This window comes from Typopeltis vanoorti, chromosome 2 (genome assembly GCF_054136105.1).
Source record: "Typopeltis vanoorti isolate ZY-2024b chromosome 2, IOZ_Tvanoo_1.0, whole genome shotgun sequence".
Classification (NCBI taxonomy): domain Eukaryota; kingdom Metazoa; phylum Arthropoda; class Arachnida; order Uropygi; family Thelyphonidae; genus Typopeltis; species Typopeltis vanoorti.
Window position 1 is genome coordinate 48,783,008 of NC_143550.1, and position 20,981 is coordinate 48,803,988.

Sequence of the window (20,981 nt, forward strand, 5' to 3'; positions counted from 1 at the left end):
AGTGGCCAAAGGAAGAGAATTCCAGTGGAGATGAAGCTTTCACAGGATCATAGTCCTAGTTAATGAGAGAAGTGACCTCAGCAGTATGCTTAGAAGAACTGGTTAAGTAAATATTTACAGTTTTTGGATGAGTGCAATGAATTATCTGCTGTTCTAGTTGACTAGTTCTCCTTCTAAGCAAAATGCTAAGGTCAATTCTGCTGAGGTGGAATAGTTTGCTTTATACCCAGCTTTTCTACTAGCTTAGTAGAGCTGGAAAAAGGGAGTCAGGTGAAGTTAAATATTAAATTCATCAAGGAAGATGACTTCGCCTGGTAGTTTAGCTGTAGAAAATCAAACTTCTTAGATAAAAAGTTCAATAGGTCAGAGCAATTTTCAGAATTAGTGGAGCAGTAGAGACAGCAGATGAACCATAGATCAAAAAAGAGGAGGGTCACAATTTCACATCTTCTGACAATGAATATCAGTCCATATAAAAGCATGTGGCAACTGTGTGACAGAATGAAGCATACGTAAATCAGAGAAGGTAATACAGGTTGGCCTTGTTTTTATGAAGATTCAAATTAATGAACATTTCAAAATCAACTTTTCTTTGATATTCTATGGTATTGTGGGTAGAGATTACAAAACAGTTTGTTTACATTTTGGTCCACTGTGAACCACATAATGACTGCTAAAAAAAAGTGAAAGGTTTACTAGCATTATTATTTAAAGAGTAAAATTAAAAATGTCATCTAAACATAGAGCCATTTTGACATCTTCCTCAGCTAAAAAAAAGCAGAAAATCACTTACCATTGTGTAAAAAATGAAGTGATTCAAAGTGTTGAATCAATGAGAGTGTTATTCTGATGTGTGCAAAGCATTAAAGTTAATTCCTTCTACAGTTTCAGCAATAATAACCAATACAGATAAGATAAAGCATTCACATACAGGAATTGTTAATGCCATAGTGTCAAGAATATTATATTCAAGGAGTGAAGTAATTGAAAAAATAAAAAAATGATTAATACTGTGGATTTATGATATGAACCAAATCAACATTCCTGGAACTCAAGCAGTAATCATGGACAGGGCATAGTCCTTGTTTAATGAAATAAATGAAGAAGCTGCAGAAAAGAGTCATTTGTGGAAGTCATTCATACCGAAGGAACAAATCCCATTTAAATACATCATAATTTTACCTCAATTTACAAACTTACAAACAGTAGGCTGGGAACTTAACGGCTTCATAAAATTAGGCCTTTCTGCAATTTGGAGTGTGAAAAAGAACAGTGACTATTGTGGTTGCAATCTGGAGTTAAGTAAATTAAAATTGAATATCTTGTTGAAAAGAAAATTGTGTAAGGAAGTTTCAAAAAGAATCAAAGTCAAGCTGCTTCTAGAGGTGAACTGCAGACTCAAATATACAAATATTATTCAGGAATAACAAAAAAAAAAAAAAGCATTGGAGCATCAAGTATTGGAGTTACATTGGCAAACTCTGAATAAAACATTGATTAATTTGATCAGGAAAATATCTGGTGAAGTTGTCTACAAGGATAGAATAATCAGTTGGTGGACTTAGGAAGTTGAAAAAGCAGTCGTGGAAAAGAAGAAAGCATACTGAATGTCCCTAATAAATAAATCAGCATGTGCCCTCAGAGAATACAAAGAAAATGTAAGAAAGCAATGTGTAAAAGCAGCTAAACAAAAGTTGTGGGAAGATTTTGATAAGAATATAAAAAATAAATATCAGTAAGGTGAAAAAAAATGTTCTAAAGCTCATGGAGAAGCTTAGAAAAGGACATAAGAATACTGTAAAAGGAATCTCAGATGATAAAATTGGCATGAAATACTGAAGATAAATATATTCTCGATGGCCAGAGCAACTACTTTGCTTTGAAAGATTACTGAATGAAACAACAAGTGACAGGACAGTGGCAAAAAATAGCCAAGAGCAATGCTATCAGAAGTATGTATTGATACTTGAAATAGAAAAGCCATGAAAAACCTGAAATGTGGAAAGGCAGCTGGCATAGATGATATTCAACCAGAAATGCTCACGTATGGAGGTATAAAAATTTTACGGTGGCTGTACTACATAATTCAGAGGGCTGGTCCCAAGGTTGAATTACGAATGCTTGGAATACAGCTATCACAGCACCCATTTATTAAAAGGGAAATAAAGAGACTAAGAAAAATAAGTTTCCCTTATAAAAAAAAATTTATAAGGGAAACTTAAAGGAAAACAAGCTGGGTTCAGCCCAAATAGAAGATGTCAGGAACAGATTTTACTTTTACAACCAATAGTTGAGAAATCATGAGACTATACCAAGCAAAATTTTGTAGATATGGAAAAGGCATATAACAAGGTACTAAGAGAAAAGCTGTTCAGAACAATACACTTTATAGGTGTGAATGGTATATTTTAATCAATCAATACATAGTCTATATATATTTCTTGAAAGGGGTGCAGGAAGATTGTTTGATATGAAATCAGGTGTGAGACAGGGATGCACATTTTCTGCACTGTTATTAATTATCTACATGGATCACACTGTGAGGCAAAGTGAGACGAGGCCTGTTATCAAAATTAGAGATATTCAACTCAGCTCTTTACTTTTTTTGCAGATGATAATGATGTACTCCTAAGCAAATCCAGTAGAAGTCTGCTGAATTCCTTAACTAAATTGAATAATTGCTGTAACAAACTTATGCATGAAAATAGGTAACAACACTAAAAAATGTGTAAAGCGTATCCTGAATGTAGAACACAATAAATTTAGTTTAATCCTTTATCCAAGTGTGAACAAACAAAGTTTGCGCCTGAAAATATCTTCAGGACTGGGGTAAGGCAGTACAACACCAGGTAACTCGTAGCAAAGGTGGACCAAGCCAACATCACCCCTATCTCGGTATCTCCCATAATGCAAAATACATCTCCTTGTGGATATGTATAATGTTATGCATTAAGGGAAGGGCCACTAACCAGACTAGTTTTCACCTTGTGGGTCCTCAGTGGACCTAGTCTCCTCACTGGGAGCCAGGCCCAGAAGTGGAGATTCCAGGCAGAAGCAATAGCAAGGTCATCTTTACCTATGCGAGTTGCCAAACGGTGTGCCACCTTTTTATTAAATTACTCTGGATTTAGAGAAAGATGTTGAAAGTTTATTTTTCACTTGGTTAGACTATAATAAATTTAGTTTAATCCTTTATTCCAAGTGTGAACAAACAAAGTTTGTGCCTGAAAATATCTTCAGGACTGGAGTAAGGTAGTACAACACCGGGCAACTCGTAGCAAAGGTGGACCAAGCCAACATCACCCCTATTTCAGTATTATCTCCCATAATGCAAAACACTTCTCCATGCGGATATGTATAATGTTATGCATTAAGGGAAGGGCCACTACTCAGACTAGTTTCGACCTTTATTGAGGTCTCCTCAGTGGAGCCAGGCGCAGAAGTGGATTAAATTACTCTGGATTTAGAGAAAGATGTTGAAAGTTTATTTTTCACTTGGTTAGACTATAATAAATTTAGTTTAATCCTTTATCCAAGTGTGAGCAAACAAAGTTTGTGCCTGAAAATATCTTCAAGACTGGGATAATAAAAAGGTGGCACACTGTTTAACAACTCCTATAGGTAAAGATGACCTTGCTATTGCTTCTGCCTGGTATCTCCACTTCTGGGCCTGGCTCCCACTGAGGAGACCTCAATAAAGGTCAAAACTAGTCTGGGTAGTGGCCCTTCCCTTAATGCATAACATTATACATATTTGCAAGGAGATGTGTTTTGCATTATGAGAGATACTGAGATAGAGGTGATGTTGGCTTGGTCCACCTTTGCTACGAATTGCCCGGTGTTGTACTGCCTTACCCCAGTCCTGAAGATATTTTCAGGCGCAAACTTTTTTCTCACACTTGGATAAAGGATTAAACTAAATTTATTATAGTCTAACCAAGTGACAAATAAATTTTAAACTGTTTATTTTCAATTTTTAGTTCATTAAAGTTACCTATTAAAGTTAGCTTTTTCCATTAAATATGGAAAAAGGCAACAAAATTAGCAAAGCTGGTATGATAGGAAGTTAACTAAATAAATATATATGGAATAAGAGAGAAATTAGTTAAAACACTAAACTAGTTTCTACAAGACAGCATTGAAATCAGTGGATCTGAGAACAGAATTAAAAATGTGACATTTGATCAGTTTAGTGGCCACAAATATAAGAGTTTTGAAAAAAAATTAGAGGAGTGAACATTTGGCATCAATGACAGAGCCATATTAAAAATGAGGATATTAGGAAGGAAGGAACAAGACATTGTTAGCATTCAGGAATGTGTTAGTAGAGCTAATTTCAGGTGGCATGGTCACTTAAACAGAATGGAAAAGGAAAGATTAGCAAAAAGAAGCACTTACCAGGATGGCAAGTAAAAGACCCAGAGGAAGACCAAGATCTTCGTTGACTGATATAGTAAGAAGTACCTTAGAAAGCAAGAATATAAGATTTGAGTATTGGAGCCCTGGTAGATAACAGATTAATTTGGAGGAAGATTAATTTGTTGAGAGTCAGATGGTAATGATGTTTATTTTCATTTTTTAGTTCATTAAAGGCTTGTAGTATTATCATATCCTGAACCCCCAAGCATACATCAGTAATTTGATAATTAAATGGTATTAATCTTTACTAAACATGCACACATTATGTTAGTAAACAAGCATACTATTAATTTTTCTCAGTTCTGTTACTTTTGAAAAATATTGGTCATATGCATTTGTGTCTTCACACTTTAACAACACTATGCAGATCCTTCTCAGAAAAAAACATGCCATATACTTTTTTTTTAAATCACACAGAAACATAAGCATATCGTTACTGAATTACAACTTTCAAGGGTTCAGAGCTTCTGTACTTTTAAATAGCATTTGTTTTCATATTCATACTGGAGATGCAATGCATTAAATACCTGAAAATGGGTACAGTGAATGTTTGCATATAAAAATTATTAAATGTACCCATCTAAAATGCTTAGGAGCCTAAAGTTAGGTAGAGTAGAGTGCTGTCGAGTGGCTTATGCCATTCTACAAAATTCACATCAATTTGACTGTATGATTGCATTTTTATTGATGCATGAAAGTTTTAAGAGTGCATAGCACATCAGTGCTCATCGTAATTGGTCCAATGCAATTAATTGAAGGATAACTTTGAATACTTAAATTTATCAATTACTATAATTTTAAATATGGCAAGCATAAAAGTCAAATGAACAATAGCTATGCTTCATGCATGCTGTTTATGTGAGAAGCACAAAGAGTTTGTGCTTTGTGGTGATCTTAAATTATTCTTTTCAAATACTAGAGTGAGACACGGATAATTTGAATTTTGATACTATTTATAAATACAGCCATATAATAATCACAGAAATCAGAAAAAGTAATCACTTGGGAAATTATTTTTTTTTCTGGGCTGAATATAGGCAAAAAAAAAGTTATGAATTATTTATAGAAAATTATATATTAAAACCTTATCTATATTGGTGTCTTAAACATGTCAGTTCACACTTCACAGAAACAGCAACTAATGACAAAGACAACATTCAAATGGATTGGTTGACACAAACAATAACCAATCACAGCCACTGATTTCTAGATGCTATTTGTCTCAGCACACACATCCTGCCTTCCCTTCTGGGTGGTTTGAAACCATTGAAATGCTAAGAATTTGATTGGGTGCACCATCTGTATATCTATTCAAAGGGCTCAAAGGTGTTGTGACCACACACCTGGGCTTTTAACGCAAGTGTGATGCAATGTTTATACACATTGAAAAGTGTCCTCTTCATGAAGCATTAGTATATTGTATTTAATTTTAGGAATCATGCAAAGCCAAGAAACAATTAGGGGAGTCTTTAACAAGAATAAATGCAAAAATATAAAGTGATATTACTATTTCCATAAGTGTGCACCTCACACCTAGCACACCTGGAATATGTGCCTCTGATAAGTTATTACATTGGTTCACACTCACTGCTCTCAGTTTTGTCATTGCCATCAATTAGCACAGTCTGCTACATTTTCGATAATATCACAATCAACAGAAACCTTATCATAGGCTACAAAATAATGACATAGAAACATTCACTGGACTCACCTATTCTCAGGTATCTAATGCACTGCAGGGCTACACCAACATGAAAGTGAATGTTCTGTTAAAAGCACAGAAAGCTCTAAAACCTTTAAAGGTTGTAATTTGGTAATGCTATGCTTGTGTTTGCATGTGTGATTAAAATTTAGACAATATGTTTTTTGATGAGAACCTGTAGTGTGCTTTAAGTGTAAAGACAACACAAATTTATGGCCATTTCAATGCACAAAATTAAATTTATAAAATGGTGATATAGTTGACTAAAGATAGCCATGAGACATGACCAGAAATAGTCCTTGTTGGTTCATCTGGTTAATTATTTTTTCATGTCCTTAGTTTACATTTCTTTTCCTAGTAACTGATGTGTTATCATCAGCAGAGGATTAAACTTAAATAAACTTCATTTGGAATAAAGATATATAACTGAAGTGTAATTCAAAATCTAGTATGTAATTTTTTAATTCATTTTCCTCAGGATCCATATGCAAAAGGAGAAATATTCATAGGTCATCATTTTGATGGGTTTGCTGTAAGAAAGGGTATTCAACCTGGATTAAAAGAGCAGGGATATGGCTTTACTCTTCGTACTCGAGATAGAACATTCTTACTTGGAGCAGAAAGTGAAGAAGAACGGGAAGAATGGATTAAATTGCTTCAAAATGTAATAGAAAGACCTCTCACTCCTCAAGATAACATTAGTAAGTCAGAAAAAAAATCCAAATGGAAATGAATAAGAACTGGAAAAAAAGTTTAACAATCTTAGATGGTTTCATCTGCCCTGATTTGTTGTTTTCTTTGAGAAGTATTTTCATGATATAAAAAGCATATTCTTTAATATATTTCTTAAATTTTCTGTGTATAAACAGTTCTCTGTGTTCCTACATGTATTACTCAAATCCATATTATTTTCATTGAGTATTTATATTTTGATGTCTATATTTAGCATAATCTTTGTATATCTTGACTAGTGGCATATGCAGAATGTGGTTTAAGTAGGCTAAACTTCCCTTGCCCTTAAGAAACATTTTATATATTTCTGCCACAAGATCAAAACACCAAAATGATGATTTATAACTGTCCTTTGAACTCATTTCATCACTTGAGGAAATTTTTACATATGTCACAGATATTTATGTATATATATGGTCTGTATAGTATGCATTTAACTATACGCTTACTATATGAGATGTTGAATTCACTGTCAGCAAATAATTAGTGTATCATTTATATACATACAAAGCAAATTATGATTAGGCAAGGTAATTCTAAAATTTGTAAGCGTAACACTGACGGAATTGATATTCAGGCCTGTGCAGTATGATGTGTACCGAGCTTCAGTGAAGTATAGTCAGTCTGCAGTAATCATGTTCTGCTGCACCCTTATCCAACAAGCATAAAACCATCAAACTAGAGGAAACCATGTAAATAATTTAGCACTATTGAACATATCAGTATTTATACACACACACACAATTTTTGAAAATAAAAAAATGATGCGACAGTGTAAGATATCTAAGAGTAGGAATGAATATAAGCCATTCGTTACAGCAGTAAAGCTCGTTATAAATACTGATTTGGCCCAAGGGATGATTACTCACTCGTTATGTGGCTCATCTGCTGTTTGGTTTTTATTTTTATTTTTATTTTTTTTTCTCTAAATATAATTTGTTTTTGTGCTGTGATTGTGGAAATGATTTTATCTTCACAAACATAAAATCAATCTTGAACACATTTGGTAGTGCAAGATATAAGTTAGGCATAAAGTGGGAATTCGGTAAAAATATTGTTTCATCATCCTAGTTACATCGTTTTCTATAAATTAAGGAACAAAGAGTAAAATTGCAATAACTTGGTGGGGATAAATAAAAAAGCATATTAAAGTCAGGTACATTATGTAAAAAGTAATGTTGAGTCATACAAATGAGTGGTGTTATCAGCAGTATATGCAAATAAGCCATGGCATAAAAGTTTTTTTTGGGGGGTGGTTTACCATTTCTTGTCTGGAGTGAGAATGAGAATTTGTGATAACTAAATTCCTGGATATGGCTGCAGGACATCATTTAACCAATGAATTTAGGTGGTGAGCTGTCATCATAAGACTAGAGAGCAGCCAAATTCATGGGAGTAGCTAGACATTGCATGTGAGTCATTCCATGGTTCACAAACTGGGAAGAACCAATTCCAACAGTCACAAATGGCATCTGACTCTCCCAGAGATACAGTGAAGAAAGGCTCCAAGTTACAACTGCAGTAGGTGACTTATATCTCTGATTATCTGCTGACTGAAACGGGAGTGTCACTTCAAATTTGCTATGAACTGACCTCGTGTCAGCTACAAGAACATTGGTGTCTGCTTCTGTTATGCATAGAAGGCTTCACAAATGGTGTCTGCTTCTGTTATGCATAGAAGGCTTCACAAATGGTGTCTGCTTCTGCTATGCATAGAAGGCTTCACAAATGGTGTCTGCATGCTGTGCAACCAGTAGTCTTTGTACTCTTATCCTCATGCTACAGGAGAGAATGTTTGAAATGGGCTGGGCTCCACATCAGCTGGACCCAAGACTAGTGGTGGTCACTAAAGAGCAGCCAAAGTCATGGAGGTAGCTAGACATAAATTGAGGAACCAATTTTAAAGTCACAAACAGCATCTGACTCTCTCAGAGATACAGTGAAGAAAGGCTACAACTGCAGTGGATGACCTATATCTCTGATTATTTGTTGACTGAAACAGAGTGCTACTTTAAATTTACTATGAACTGACCTCACATCAGCTACAAGAACATTGATGTGAAGGCTTCACACAAAGGTGGCATCTGTATGCTGGGTGACTAGTAGTCTGTGTACCACCCCATCTTCATGCCACAGGAGAGAACGTTTGAAATGGGTTGGGCTCCACATCAGCTGGACTCAAGACCAGTGGTGGTGGTCACTATGTTGCTTACAAATGAGCCCAATTTTCTCTATATTTCAGGCATGTTTTGATCTGGAGAGAATCAGGGACATGTTATCATTGCTCAAATATCTGTGAAAGTGACACATGGTGGAGGTAATGTGATGGTCTGGGAAGGCATCTCTTGGGTGGGTGCATCAACCACCTGTATGTGCTTCCTAGTAGAACCACAAATGCTGCAGTTTATAGAACTGAGGTTGTGGACCTCTGTGTTCATCATTATGTGGGCGCAATAGGAGACACATTTATCCTACAAGACAATAATGCTCATCCTCATTAAGCAAAGCTCATGGACCAATGTCTTCAAGAAGAGAGAGAGAGAGAGAGAATGTTGTGTGTGGACTGGCCAGCCAGGTCTCCTGATCTTAATCCAATTGAGCATATCTAGAATGCTCTAGGTCAGCGTTTCTCAACCTTTCTAAGCTCAAGGACCAGTAAAATGCCTAAAAACAATTCTACGGACCACTAAGTTATGTAATTTTTATTTTTTTAATGTATGTGGGAATTACCAACATTTTGGAAAAACTGTGCCTTTTATAACATAATAAATCTAAAAGTATGTTTTGAATACATATGGAAACATAATAAGTTGGAAGTAAATGATTAAAAATGTATCATCACTGAACAAAGTTTTAATTTTTATTAAACAAATAAAGGTATCAGTTTCCGATTTGCTGTGGATAAATGGATGGGTATGTCAGCGTCGTTCCGCTGATATCCCCATTCATCTGCCCACAGCAACTTTTATATTTTATATTCTATCCCCATTCATCTGCCCATGCTGATTAAGCTCACCCCACAACAACTTTTCTAGCGCGATGATACCATGGGAAAATGAATGGGGAATGTCAGTGCCGTCCCGCTGATACCTTCATTCATCTGCCCACAATGACTTTTATCTTTAATCTCCATTCATCTACCCACAGCAACTTTAAATTTTATATGTTATCCCCATTCATCTGCCCATACTCATGAAGCTAGCCCCACAACAACTTTTATCTTCATGCACTCTCTGATTCAACCTGCGATATGTAAACTACTCCATTCGCTAAGTGCATTGTGAGACAAGGGGAAAATGTTGTTCTTATCTTACTCCATTAATCGTAATACTGATATGAACTTAACATCCATGGATTCCATCATGGATGATATACCTTGTCCTGTCCAATCCATCCCTTGCATATACCCAAAAATTTCACTCAGAACATCCCAAAGCCATTAATGCCCCACCCCCCATCCACACACACACACACACACACACACACTTCTGGCCGATACAAATTGCCTTATTTCTCTGACGAGATTTCCATGATCAGCAAAAAAAAATTTTAAGACATCCTGTTATGTGAGGTCCTTCCCAATATTTATAAACAGTCCAACCCACAATGTCAGTCGCAAAGTGCCATCGAGTGGTTGGGCGCATTTTCCTGCCAGCGACCATGTGCCGTATATACTGTGCACATGTGATTTGTACTAATCATGTTATGATGGTCGTTTTAATTAGATCCATCCTGTTTTATTCAGAGGCACAACAGTGGTCAACATAAATTTGGCAGATTCATTAATCGTGTGGTGGTTTTATTTATATCCGTCCTGTGTGCTGCTTGTATTCATTATGTTGTGATGTACAATCCATGACCATATGGATGTTGTTGTCTGCAATTGACAGATTCGATGTGCTCTGCCACATATTTCCGCAAGCGATCGTACGAGATATGGAAATTCGTTAAACGGGACGCGGGCAGCTATCCTCCTCACCAACAGAGCTGAGCTTTACCTTGACATCACTTTGCGTAACTTTCGTTTCATCCCTGATTCTGTCCGATTTTGGAAATGGATTAATTCCAAAACCAATAACGAGAATAATCGGAAACTGTAGTCCAAATAAATAATATGATATAGTTATGTTACTACTTTTAATGAAATGGTTCAGCTTCTCGGCCTTTGCAGAGTTGCTGGATATCTGACTCAATATTGGTCAATTTTCAGTCGAAGATTGGCACACACACTGAGACGATTTCTGTATTTTGACTTTATTTGAAAGAGAGAGTGATGAAAATCCTTTCTCACAAAGATAAGTTGTAGAAAACTGCATGACGATTTTCAATGCTTCTTCAGATAATTCGGGAAATTCACTTCGCACTGAAGGCAAGATCCAGAATCGAGCCAAACCAAGATTGCGGAATTGCATTTTCTTGAAAGCTCAATTAACTGTCCTTTTTTCGACAATGATAGATCGTTCTTGTGACTATAAGTCTGAAATAGATCTCGAACCCACAGAAATTTCTTATAAAAGTTATTCGGAAAATATGTTATAAAATTCTGTTCCAGAGTTTTGTGGGGCTCAACTAAAAAGGATTTCAATATTGGAAAAGGTGCAAATTATCTGTCTTTTACATAACTAATGCACAACACCAGTTTTTTTTCTCAAATGCCTTTATTTTTTCGTAGGCATCAAGAACAGTTAAAGAATTTCCCTGAAAGAAGAGGTTCAGTTCATTTGATTTTGAAAAAAAATGTCTGAAGGATAGAATAGTGTTGATAACCATGCTTCGTCAACAAGGAGTGATGCAAAATTAGAATTATGTTCAGCCCATTTCATCGCAGAATACTGAAAAAACCTGTTATTTAACGTTCGAGCCTGAATAAAATTAACTAGCTTTACAGCGTTGTATAGCACAGTTTTAAATTCTGGTGGCATTTCTTTGAAGGCCAACCTTTCCCTATGTGTGAAACAATATGCCGGATTCATATCCGGAGCCACTTCCTTGACCTAGAAACAACCCCCAACTATACCTGTCGTAAGGGCGCGAACTCCATCCGAACAGAAGCCCACGCATTTTTCCCAAATGATCACTTTGTGTATTATGTAATTATTGAGAGTGTGAAATATTTCTTCTCCAGTTATTCGGGGTGACAAAGTTATACAAAACAGAATATCTTCACGAATGTTGTTATCATGCGCATATCTTACGTAGCATATTAACTGTGCATCATTTGTAACATCAGTAATCTCGTCTGTTTGTAATGCTTAATAAGTGCTCTTCTTAATTCTTTCGATTAACTGAGACTCTACTTCACTGCCATATCATTAATTCTGCGACCTATAGTGTCATTGAAAGAGGAGTCAAATCAACATATTTTAGTAACTTGTTGCCAAACATAGTTTTTACTACATCTTTTATAGCTGGAAGTAGTAAATTTTCCCCAACAGATTGAGATTTCCCTGTTTGCGCTATGTGCAAACTTAAGAGATAGATACTTCTAGTGCCTTGCTATTAATCGAACCCATGGCCAAAACTCATCTTTTCCATGATTTAATGTTGCTAATGGTTGCTGAAATTGGCTTTTTTTTTCTTTTCAATTTGTTTATTTTTCACATCACAATGTTTAATTTCTAAATGTCGGAGTTTCGCAGGTTTCATGCACTCGTTCGACAACACAAAACACATTGAGGTTTCTGTTCACTTTCATCTCCACACCAAGAAATCCGAATTCCAAATATGAACTATTATATTTCCTATTGTATTTTTTCTTTAAACTGCTTGCTTTTTTCTATTTTAATAGTATCAGATTTACTTGCCGTTACAACACGCTTATCACAATTAGCGTTAGCATCACCTGTTTCGTTTGGTCTTCATTTCAAAGTCCTAGTTCTAAGTCACTTTTCCATTATTAAAAAACGTTTTCGAAAAATATATGAATATATAAATACTGAGGTAAACTCATGACACGCTTTGTCCACGTATCATTTAGCACTTCTGAAGGTATACTGAGCCTTGGTTGAAGGAGGAAATCTTCAGTAATAAAAATAATAAACAACAAGCAATTGGTTGAAATGTGGATAACACATGTTCACTTCAAATCTGACAAAATAGCAAGGGAAGGCAGAAACAATAAAATTATGTTGTTGTTCACTTCACCCCTCTTATTATTCATCATTCTGCCATTACAGCATAGTTTTATTGCTTCCGCCCTTTGAACATTCTGACGCTATTTGCTGTTTTTTTTTTTTTTTAATCTCCATTTGATTTCAATAACTTTTGCTTACTTATCCAATTTTAATTTGTTTGGATAACTAAAAATATATATATTTATTTAATTAATTTAAGTCTGTCTGCAGACCACAGGTTGAGAAACATTGCTCCAGGTAGATGTGTTGCTGTTCTCAAACCTTCCCCCCCCCCTCCCCTTCCTCCAAAACCTTTGCAGGAGTAATGATAGTTATTACCAACTGAGCTCCTGTACACCGTTATAAACACTATGAAATATAGTTGTGAGCACTCCATTGCTGTGAGATGTGAACATTCCTTATTAAAAACTTTGGCAATCTCATTTTGACCTCTTGTTTTTAACCATTTTCTTCATGTACCCATTTTTTTTACTGAATTAAGTTATTTATTTACAATTTTTGTGGGTATTTCTTTCACATCTGATGTCATACTGCTTTACACTGAATTGCATAAACATTCATCATACAGTTTTTCAGTTATTGTGATTTTTCTTTTTGTACCTTAATTTATTGAAACCAATGTACTTGTGATAAAAAGTCAACAGTGGTGAGGATAATATGACAGCATAACTTTAGCAAAGGAGAAAATTCACATATTTTTGTGTAACATGATTTGATCACTGATAGACAAAATATTACTTCTGCTCCATTCATTTTAATTTTCATGTTCCCTGGATTGTAGAGTATACAGATCTTTCTCTTGAGTCATGGTTTTGAAGTATATGTTGAAAAGCTTTCTTCGTGTATTTATTTCCTGAGGGGGAGAGAAAGAAAAAAAAAGGCAGCACTGTCTAAGGTAGGTTTGTATTTGGTTTAAGATCAGTAAGACTTGTTCCATTGCAGACGTGATAGCTGAGTTTTGAGCTTTTCTCATTTCTGTTAGTAATTTACTGTTGAATCTTTAATATAATGTATCCAACTCAAGAATCTGAATTCTCTTCACTAATAGTTTCTAGAAAGCTTTCAATTTTGAAAAGTCATATTCATCATCTGACTTTATCATTTATTTGCAATTGGTTTGTCAAACCAGTACTGAATTTTTATAAGACATATTAGATTCAGATACATAATTTTTTTTTTCTTCTTTTTATCAATCATTCTAACACAAAACCCAATCTGGATTACTTATTCCATTATTCCTAAAATTGTTATAATATTCTGACCATAATTAACAGGTAGTTTCTCTAAGGTTCAGATTTGCTGACATCCCATTCTCTTTTTTTCCTTTAATTAGTTTTGTCTTCTAATAAAACCAGTTCCTTTATTCCTAAATATTTTTGTGTACTAAATTTATCCACAATATCCCTTTTCTGTTTGGAAGAGACTTAATTATAATCCTTGATTAATCCATGTATCATCAAATTTTTCAATAATATCTTACAGGTAATCATAAATATCTTGACTCTGAAAGAAAGCAACTCAGTTGGAAAATGGAATAAAAAATGAGTCTGAGCCAAATACTTTGTATTGTCACTCATATACTGCAGAATGTAGTGTAAATAAGGTACAGAGAAGATATTGATTCCATTTTTTTTACTTTGCATTAAACTAGAGAGGATTGGAACTTGCTTGATGAATCTATTTAGTTCTCTCACTTAATTCATTGCATTGCAGTTGATATTTATGCACTAATACAAATTGTTATAATATTTAACTGCTTTAGACACTTGCAGAAGTAATTCAGAGGAGAAAGAAGGCTCTCAATCTGTTAGGATATCAGGATGGGCTAACCTGCAGATAATCCCTTTCACAAGATACATTGCATTGTGATCTTTTATTGGGAATGATTCTGTAAAATGTGTTAATATATCAATCACTGTCAATATAAACTTATCACTACATCTATAAATAAATATATATAAATTATACACTAAGTTAGCTTTACATTAGGAACACCCATCTAATAACATGTTGATCCATCTCTCAGTCATACAAATATAAACCTTGTTTCACTCATTTACAAGATGAAAAAGGGCTAACATAAGCAGAAATGTGTTGAAATGATCTAACTGGAATCTACACAGTTTGCAAAGGTTCTTTTTTCCTCAAAATAATCCTCATACATACCCACATATGGTAAAATAATACACTGAGTTAGCTTTACATTAGGGACACCGACCTAATAACATGTTGATATATCTCTCTGTGCAGTCTCGGCTTGCAGATGCCTAAGAACAGATTCCACAAGGTGTCGAACATTCTTATGCATAACTCAACCTATGTCTGCTGCAGCAACTCCTTCTGTTCATGCTCATTCCATGGAGGACGATCAGGCCGTTATCACACCTCGTTCTAACAAAATCTGTGCGATTGAGTTACAGTCAGGGGGAGTTTGGGAGACCCAAAGCAATGCAGCGAATTCATTGTTGTATTCCTCCAACCACTCAGTAGTTGTACGAGCCCGATGACAAGGTGTGTTGTCCTTTTGAAAGATGGCACTGTAGTTGGGGTAGACCAACTGCAGATATGGATGGAGATGTTCAACTAATAGGTCCCTATTAGTTGAATTGTGGGATGATAACTGACAAGCTTCGGGTGTGCCAGGAAAAAAAAAAGCTCCCCAGACCATAACACCATCTCCATCTGCCTGTTGAACCCCAACTGTGTAACCAGAGGGTAGGGGCTTCATGCTGTTTATGCCAAATGTGAACCTGGCCATCAGCATGGTGACAGAAAATGGGCCTTATTACTCCAAATGACCTTTTTCCATCTGTCGAGGGTCCATTGCCAATGTTCCTTGGCCCATGTGAGACATTGTTTGTGATGTCATCTTAATGGTACCCTTGTTGAGTTCTGGCTGTGGAACCCTAGGTGAAGCAGGATATAGCACATGGTGCATGTGGAAATGGGTGCAACTGCCCCACTGTTGTATTGGTGGGTGAACTATGTTACTGTTGCATCATTGCTGAGATACCAGTCAAGACACCAAAGATCACCTGTAGAATTAACCATGCAAGGCTGACCAATGTGAGCACTTCTGCTGGATGTCTGTTCATGGTTAATCCAGTCCTGGTACAGACATCCAGCAGAAGGGCTACGGGAGCAACCAACAAGTGCAGCTTGTTTCCGAAATTCTGACACCTGTCTCCCAGGCCACAACTATTCCCATGGTCAAATTGGCTTATGTCACTACGTTTCTCCATTACTGGCAAACATTTAATGATTATGTACAGAGGATAGGCATGCCTATTTATAGTAGTCGCACATGACGTTGATATCACATGGTACTTTGTTATCATGCCAAATATGTAAATTGGTGGAGGAGGTATTCCTGATACAATTAAAACATACATAACCCAGTAATCTCTCTCTCTCTTGCTCCCCCCCCCCCCTCAAGATTTCAGGATTCTGGCATATTTTAATTGATCCAATGAAGGTGCATGATATTGATTTAAAAACAATGTAGTATAGTGTTCTCTTACTAAAAGTAATAATTCAGATATGTATCCTGGATCATTTGAATTTCAAAATAGCAAAGAGATGTAAATAGAATGCATTTTCAAATTGCTGTTGTATGTGGCAACATCCAATGTTTTTTTTTTACTGACCCAATCATATTTCATCTTTCTCCTGTTCTGTAACCTTTTTTTTTGATTTTTAACAATAGAATAGGTAAAACATCTAGAATAATGATTTCCATACCCAGTGTCATGATCCAGGTGGATTTTGTCTCAGGAATGACAAATTAAACTTAATGGCTAAAATTATTATAATTTTAGCAAGATACAGTAGCACATGGTGCATGTGGAAATGTTATGACAATTATCAATATTAAAATTATGCATTCATTGAAATATTAGTTGGCAGTCATGTGTGGAGGGGAAGAGTATTAGTCCTAAGCATAGCCCTCAGGTCAGGCCTAGTCCCAGATTCACTTGCCTAGCACTTTAATAAGCATTCTGATATTTTATGACCCCTAAATCCTTATTTCCAATATTTCCGTCTCCTAGATCAGAATTCCAATGCTCTCTCTGCCTCCAAAATCAGGCCCTCTTTTAGCTATGTGCCTGGATCCATCTCCATTATATATGCTTATGTTCTTGACTGGATGCTGCCATTTGTTCTCAGTTATGTTTGTTTGTCTGCTTGCAGGATTAAAAATCAATTTTAGAAAATCAGCTCTGCTGTCTCCATATGAGATCAGCTAACTCATCTTCATTTGAGAATGCTTTTTACTTTCATAAAGATATTTCTCATCTTAGCAACCCAGTAAATGTAATCTTGCGCCAGTGAAAGTAATCCCAGCTATTATTATTTCCATTTTGCTTTTGAAGCACAATATAAATTATGTTCATGTTTCAGTACATTCACTTAAATTCTAGTAGTAAGACTTATACGTTGGTTAGACATAACTGGTCATTAATTTACGGAATTAACAACGCATATGAAGTATTTAATTAAAGATAACTTTAATGAATCACTTCTGAATCAGAAGTGATTCATTAAAGTGATTCATTAAACCAAGCTAAATGCTTGGCTAGTTTGTAAGTGGGGGAATCAATGCCATCCACTATGGGACGTAATGGCACATTTTCTTTGTGTATTTTTGGGAGCCCATATATGCGGGGGGGGGGGTCTAGAGTTATAGGGGTTTTAGTCTGTTGGTAATCTCCACAGGCCAAGAAGTGACCTTCTTAAGGAGCCTATGGAGTTTTCTAATTTGTGAGTTGGTGGGATTGTAATCAATGGGGAGGTAAGTGGAACGATCTAATAATAAAGCCTTGAGCTTACCTGTGTAATCTTTAAGATTAAGTACCACAGTGGCGTTTCCCTTATCCGCTTTGGTGATCACTATTTTTTTGTTTCTTTTCAATTCTTGTAGTGCCTTGTATTCACTACTGGATATGTTGGATTTTGGAGGTTTTGCTTTGTTGAGAACACAGGCTACATCCAATCTGATATCGTTGGCGATGTGGTTAGGCAGTTGGCGAATCCCGCGTTCAATTTGAATCATTAATTCCTTGGCCGGTAATTTCCTAGGAGCAATGGCGAAGTTGTGACCACGTGACAGAGCGTGGAGTGCTTCTGGCTTTAAGGTAGCTGACGATAGGTTAACAACAGTGTTGGTTTGTAGTTTGGGCGCCGAGTTCTTTGTTAATTTATCAAACTTGTTGATATGTCGGCTTCGTACTCGTTCAAATTCTTTTTTTTAGCTGCCGTACACGAGACGTCATGTAGTACCGACCAAAGCTCGTGATTCAGCGTAAGTGAAAGCTCATTTTCTAGCGTTGATATAGCGCTGTTTATGTCGGCTAGGGAACCGCGTGTGGCGGTAATTTGCTCCCGAAGTAATGCCTGGCTAGCGCGGTTGTAAATACGGAGAGCTTTCTGTGAGATGAAGCGGTGTTTAAATTTGACACAGTTCGGGATGACATGATTATCCCGGCAGCGTTTTAGGAATGCCAGACGGTTAAGTTGTCTGGATAATTTCAGCTTCAGTTTGCCGTATTGGCGGGCCTTGCGTGCAAAGAGATCTCCGTGGATGATCATTATTCTTGTTGAGAGGCTTATACGCTGGTTAAACATGATAACTAATATTTAAGGAATTGACAGCGTATACTAGAAATATAGATTAAATAAACTTTAATATATACTTTCCTATATTTCGGCGAACGTCACGTTGCCATCTTCTTGGGAACTTACTACAAAGACACATGCACACAAGTACTAATAACAGCAAATGAGACTGAAGCTAGGAAGTATCTTCAGGACTGGGGTAAAGTGGTACAACACCAGGGCACTCCTTGAAAAGGTGGAGCAAGCTACCAACACTCCTATCTCAGTATCTCCCATAATGCAAAATACATCTCCTTGCAGATATGTCTAATGTTATGCATTAAGGGAAGGGCCACAACCCAGACTAGTTTCGACCTCAATAAAGGTCGAAACCTATAAATTTGTACCACTTTACCCCAGTCCTGAAGATACTTTCAGGCACAAACTTTGTTTGCTCACACTTGGATAAAGGATTAAACTAAATTTATTATAAGATGCTTTGCAAATGAGGCATCAAGTTTTATGAGATAAATCGAATCGGAATTATTACACCATTGCTATGGTATAATGGAGAGAAAAATCTGGGAATCTGAAAATGGAATTAGATCCTAAACATCTAAATATTAACCCAAGTATTAACTTGTCTGAATGCATCTTAGCCTTCATTAGCCAAACATGTTCACAAGAATGTGTAAACATGCACAACATTCTGAACAATTAGAAATATTTAAAAATAACATCAATTTCTTCTATAACTGCATAACAGTTGTCACCTTTGTGAGTCCTTACTGTTTTGTCTACTAGTTTGTATGTTTACACCTGAAGAAATCCTGTGCAATTAGGATAAAATATTGCGTTGTCAATTAAAATAAATGTTATCATGTTATTTCAATGTTTTGTCTTATAAACTCTTATATATATATTTATAAAATTAAAATTTAACTGACTAGAACCCAAGAAAGTATAACAAAAAACTAATAAATCACAACTAGTTTCATCGGTGTTCCGACTTCTTCAGGTGAATAAGAAATAACATAAGACGAAATAAAAAGAAGCAGAATAGTAACAGTCATATTTGAATAGGTGACCGCATGCTACTGTTGGCATGAGTTGAATGTGTGTGTGTGTGACAGCTAATTTTAGAGCGCCAGTATTGGATTACTGCACTATGGGAATCAGGCAAATTGTAGCTTAGATTGTTGTTCAAGTGTGAAGGGTCCAGAACTATTTCTTTGGATTCTATAATTCGTCTTTCAGATTCATCCTTGCATATATATAAATTGGTTGTGTGGTCCCAATCAACTTGGTGTGGCAGTTCTTTGAGGTTAGAGTTTGCAGAGAAGAGAACATGACTGGAAAGGGTGCTCACTCGTGTTCTACTGTAGGAAATGTCACGTCTATGTTCCTCAAGACGAAGTGAAATAGATTTATCTGTCTGACCAAAATAAGGTCGACCACAGTCACACATAACTTTATAAACACCAGGAAAATACAGTTGGTTGTGTTTTGGTTTTGGTCGACTCAGAAAAGAACGAAGTTTTGGCAGAGTAGTATAGTCAGTCTTTATGTTGAATTTCTTCATAATCCTAGATAGTTTGGGGGTAAGAGAGCTGATAAATGGTAACCGTATGTGAGTGATAGGGTTGGATTCATCTTCTTGTTGAGGTTGTTGGCATGGTCTCAAATGTTTAGTGATGTTACGAGATGAATATCCATTATTTAAGAAAGTGTTTTTCAGGAAGTTAAGCTCTGTTTGAAGATCTTCTGTGGAAGTGAGACATCTTGCTCGATGGGCAAGGTGTGTATGTATATATATATATATATATATATATATTTACTTATATTTTACGTAGTCCAAAAACCCTGCTCTTGATACCAAACATGTAACTTTTTCAAGCCCTGGCAATGAAATTCATCTCCCACCTAAAGACAATCGCAGAGTGAAATTTGAACCTGCCACTTGTTCGTTGAAGAGCAGATATGATATGCTAACTAGTCAGTCAACTAGGTCAGCTATTAGGCCACGATATATATATATATATTTACTTATATTTTACGTAGTCCAAAAACCCTGCTCTTGATACCAAACATGTAATTTTTTCAAGCCAATGAAATTCATCTCCCACCTAAAGACAATCGCAGAGTGAAATTTGAACCTGCCACTTGTTCGTTGAAGAGCAGATATGATATGCTAACTAGTCAGTCAACTAGGTCAGCTATTAGGCCACAATATATATATATATATTTACTTATATTTTACGTAGTCCAAAAACCCTGCTCTTGATACCAAACATGTAACTTTTTCAAGCCCTGGCAATGAAATTCATCTCCCACCTAAAGACAATCGCAGAGTGAAATTTGAACGTGCCACTTGTTCGTTGAAGAGCAGATATGATATG

General features: G+C 35.8%; 1 protein-coding gene across 1 annotated transcript in view; it reads left to right on the top strand.

Annotated features, from left to right (window-relative positions):
* LOC150108990 (arf-GAP with dual PH domain-containing protein 1-like) overlaps positions 1-20,981 on the top strand; it is a 165,566-nt gene that overhangs the window by 86,349 nt on the left and 58,236 nt on the right. The window contains exon 5 of the mRNA XM_090401433.1: positions 6,600-6,822. Within this exon, the coding sequence (XP_090257559.1) occupies positions 6,600-6,822 (223 nt within the window). The remainder of the gene's footprint in view (positions 1-6,599; positions 6,823-20,981) is intronic.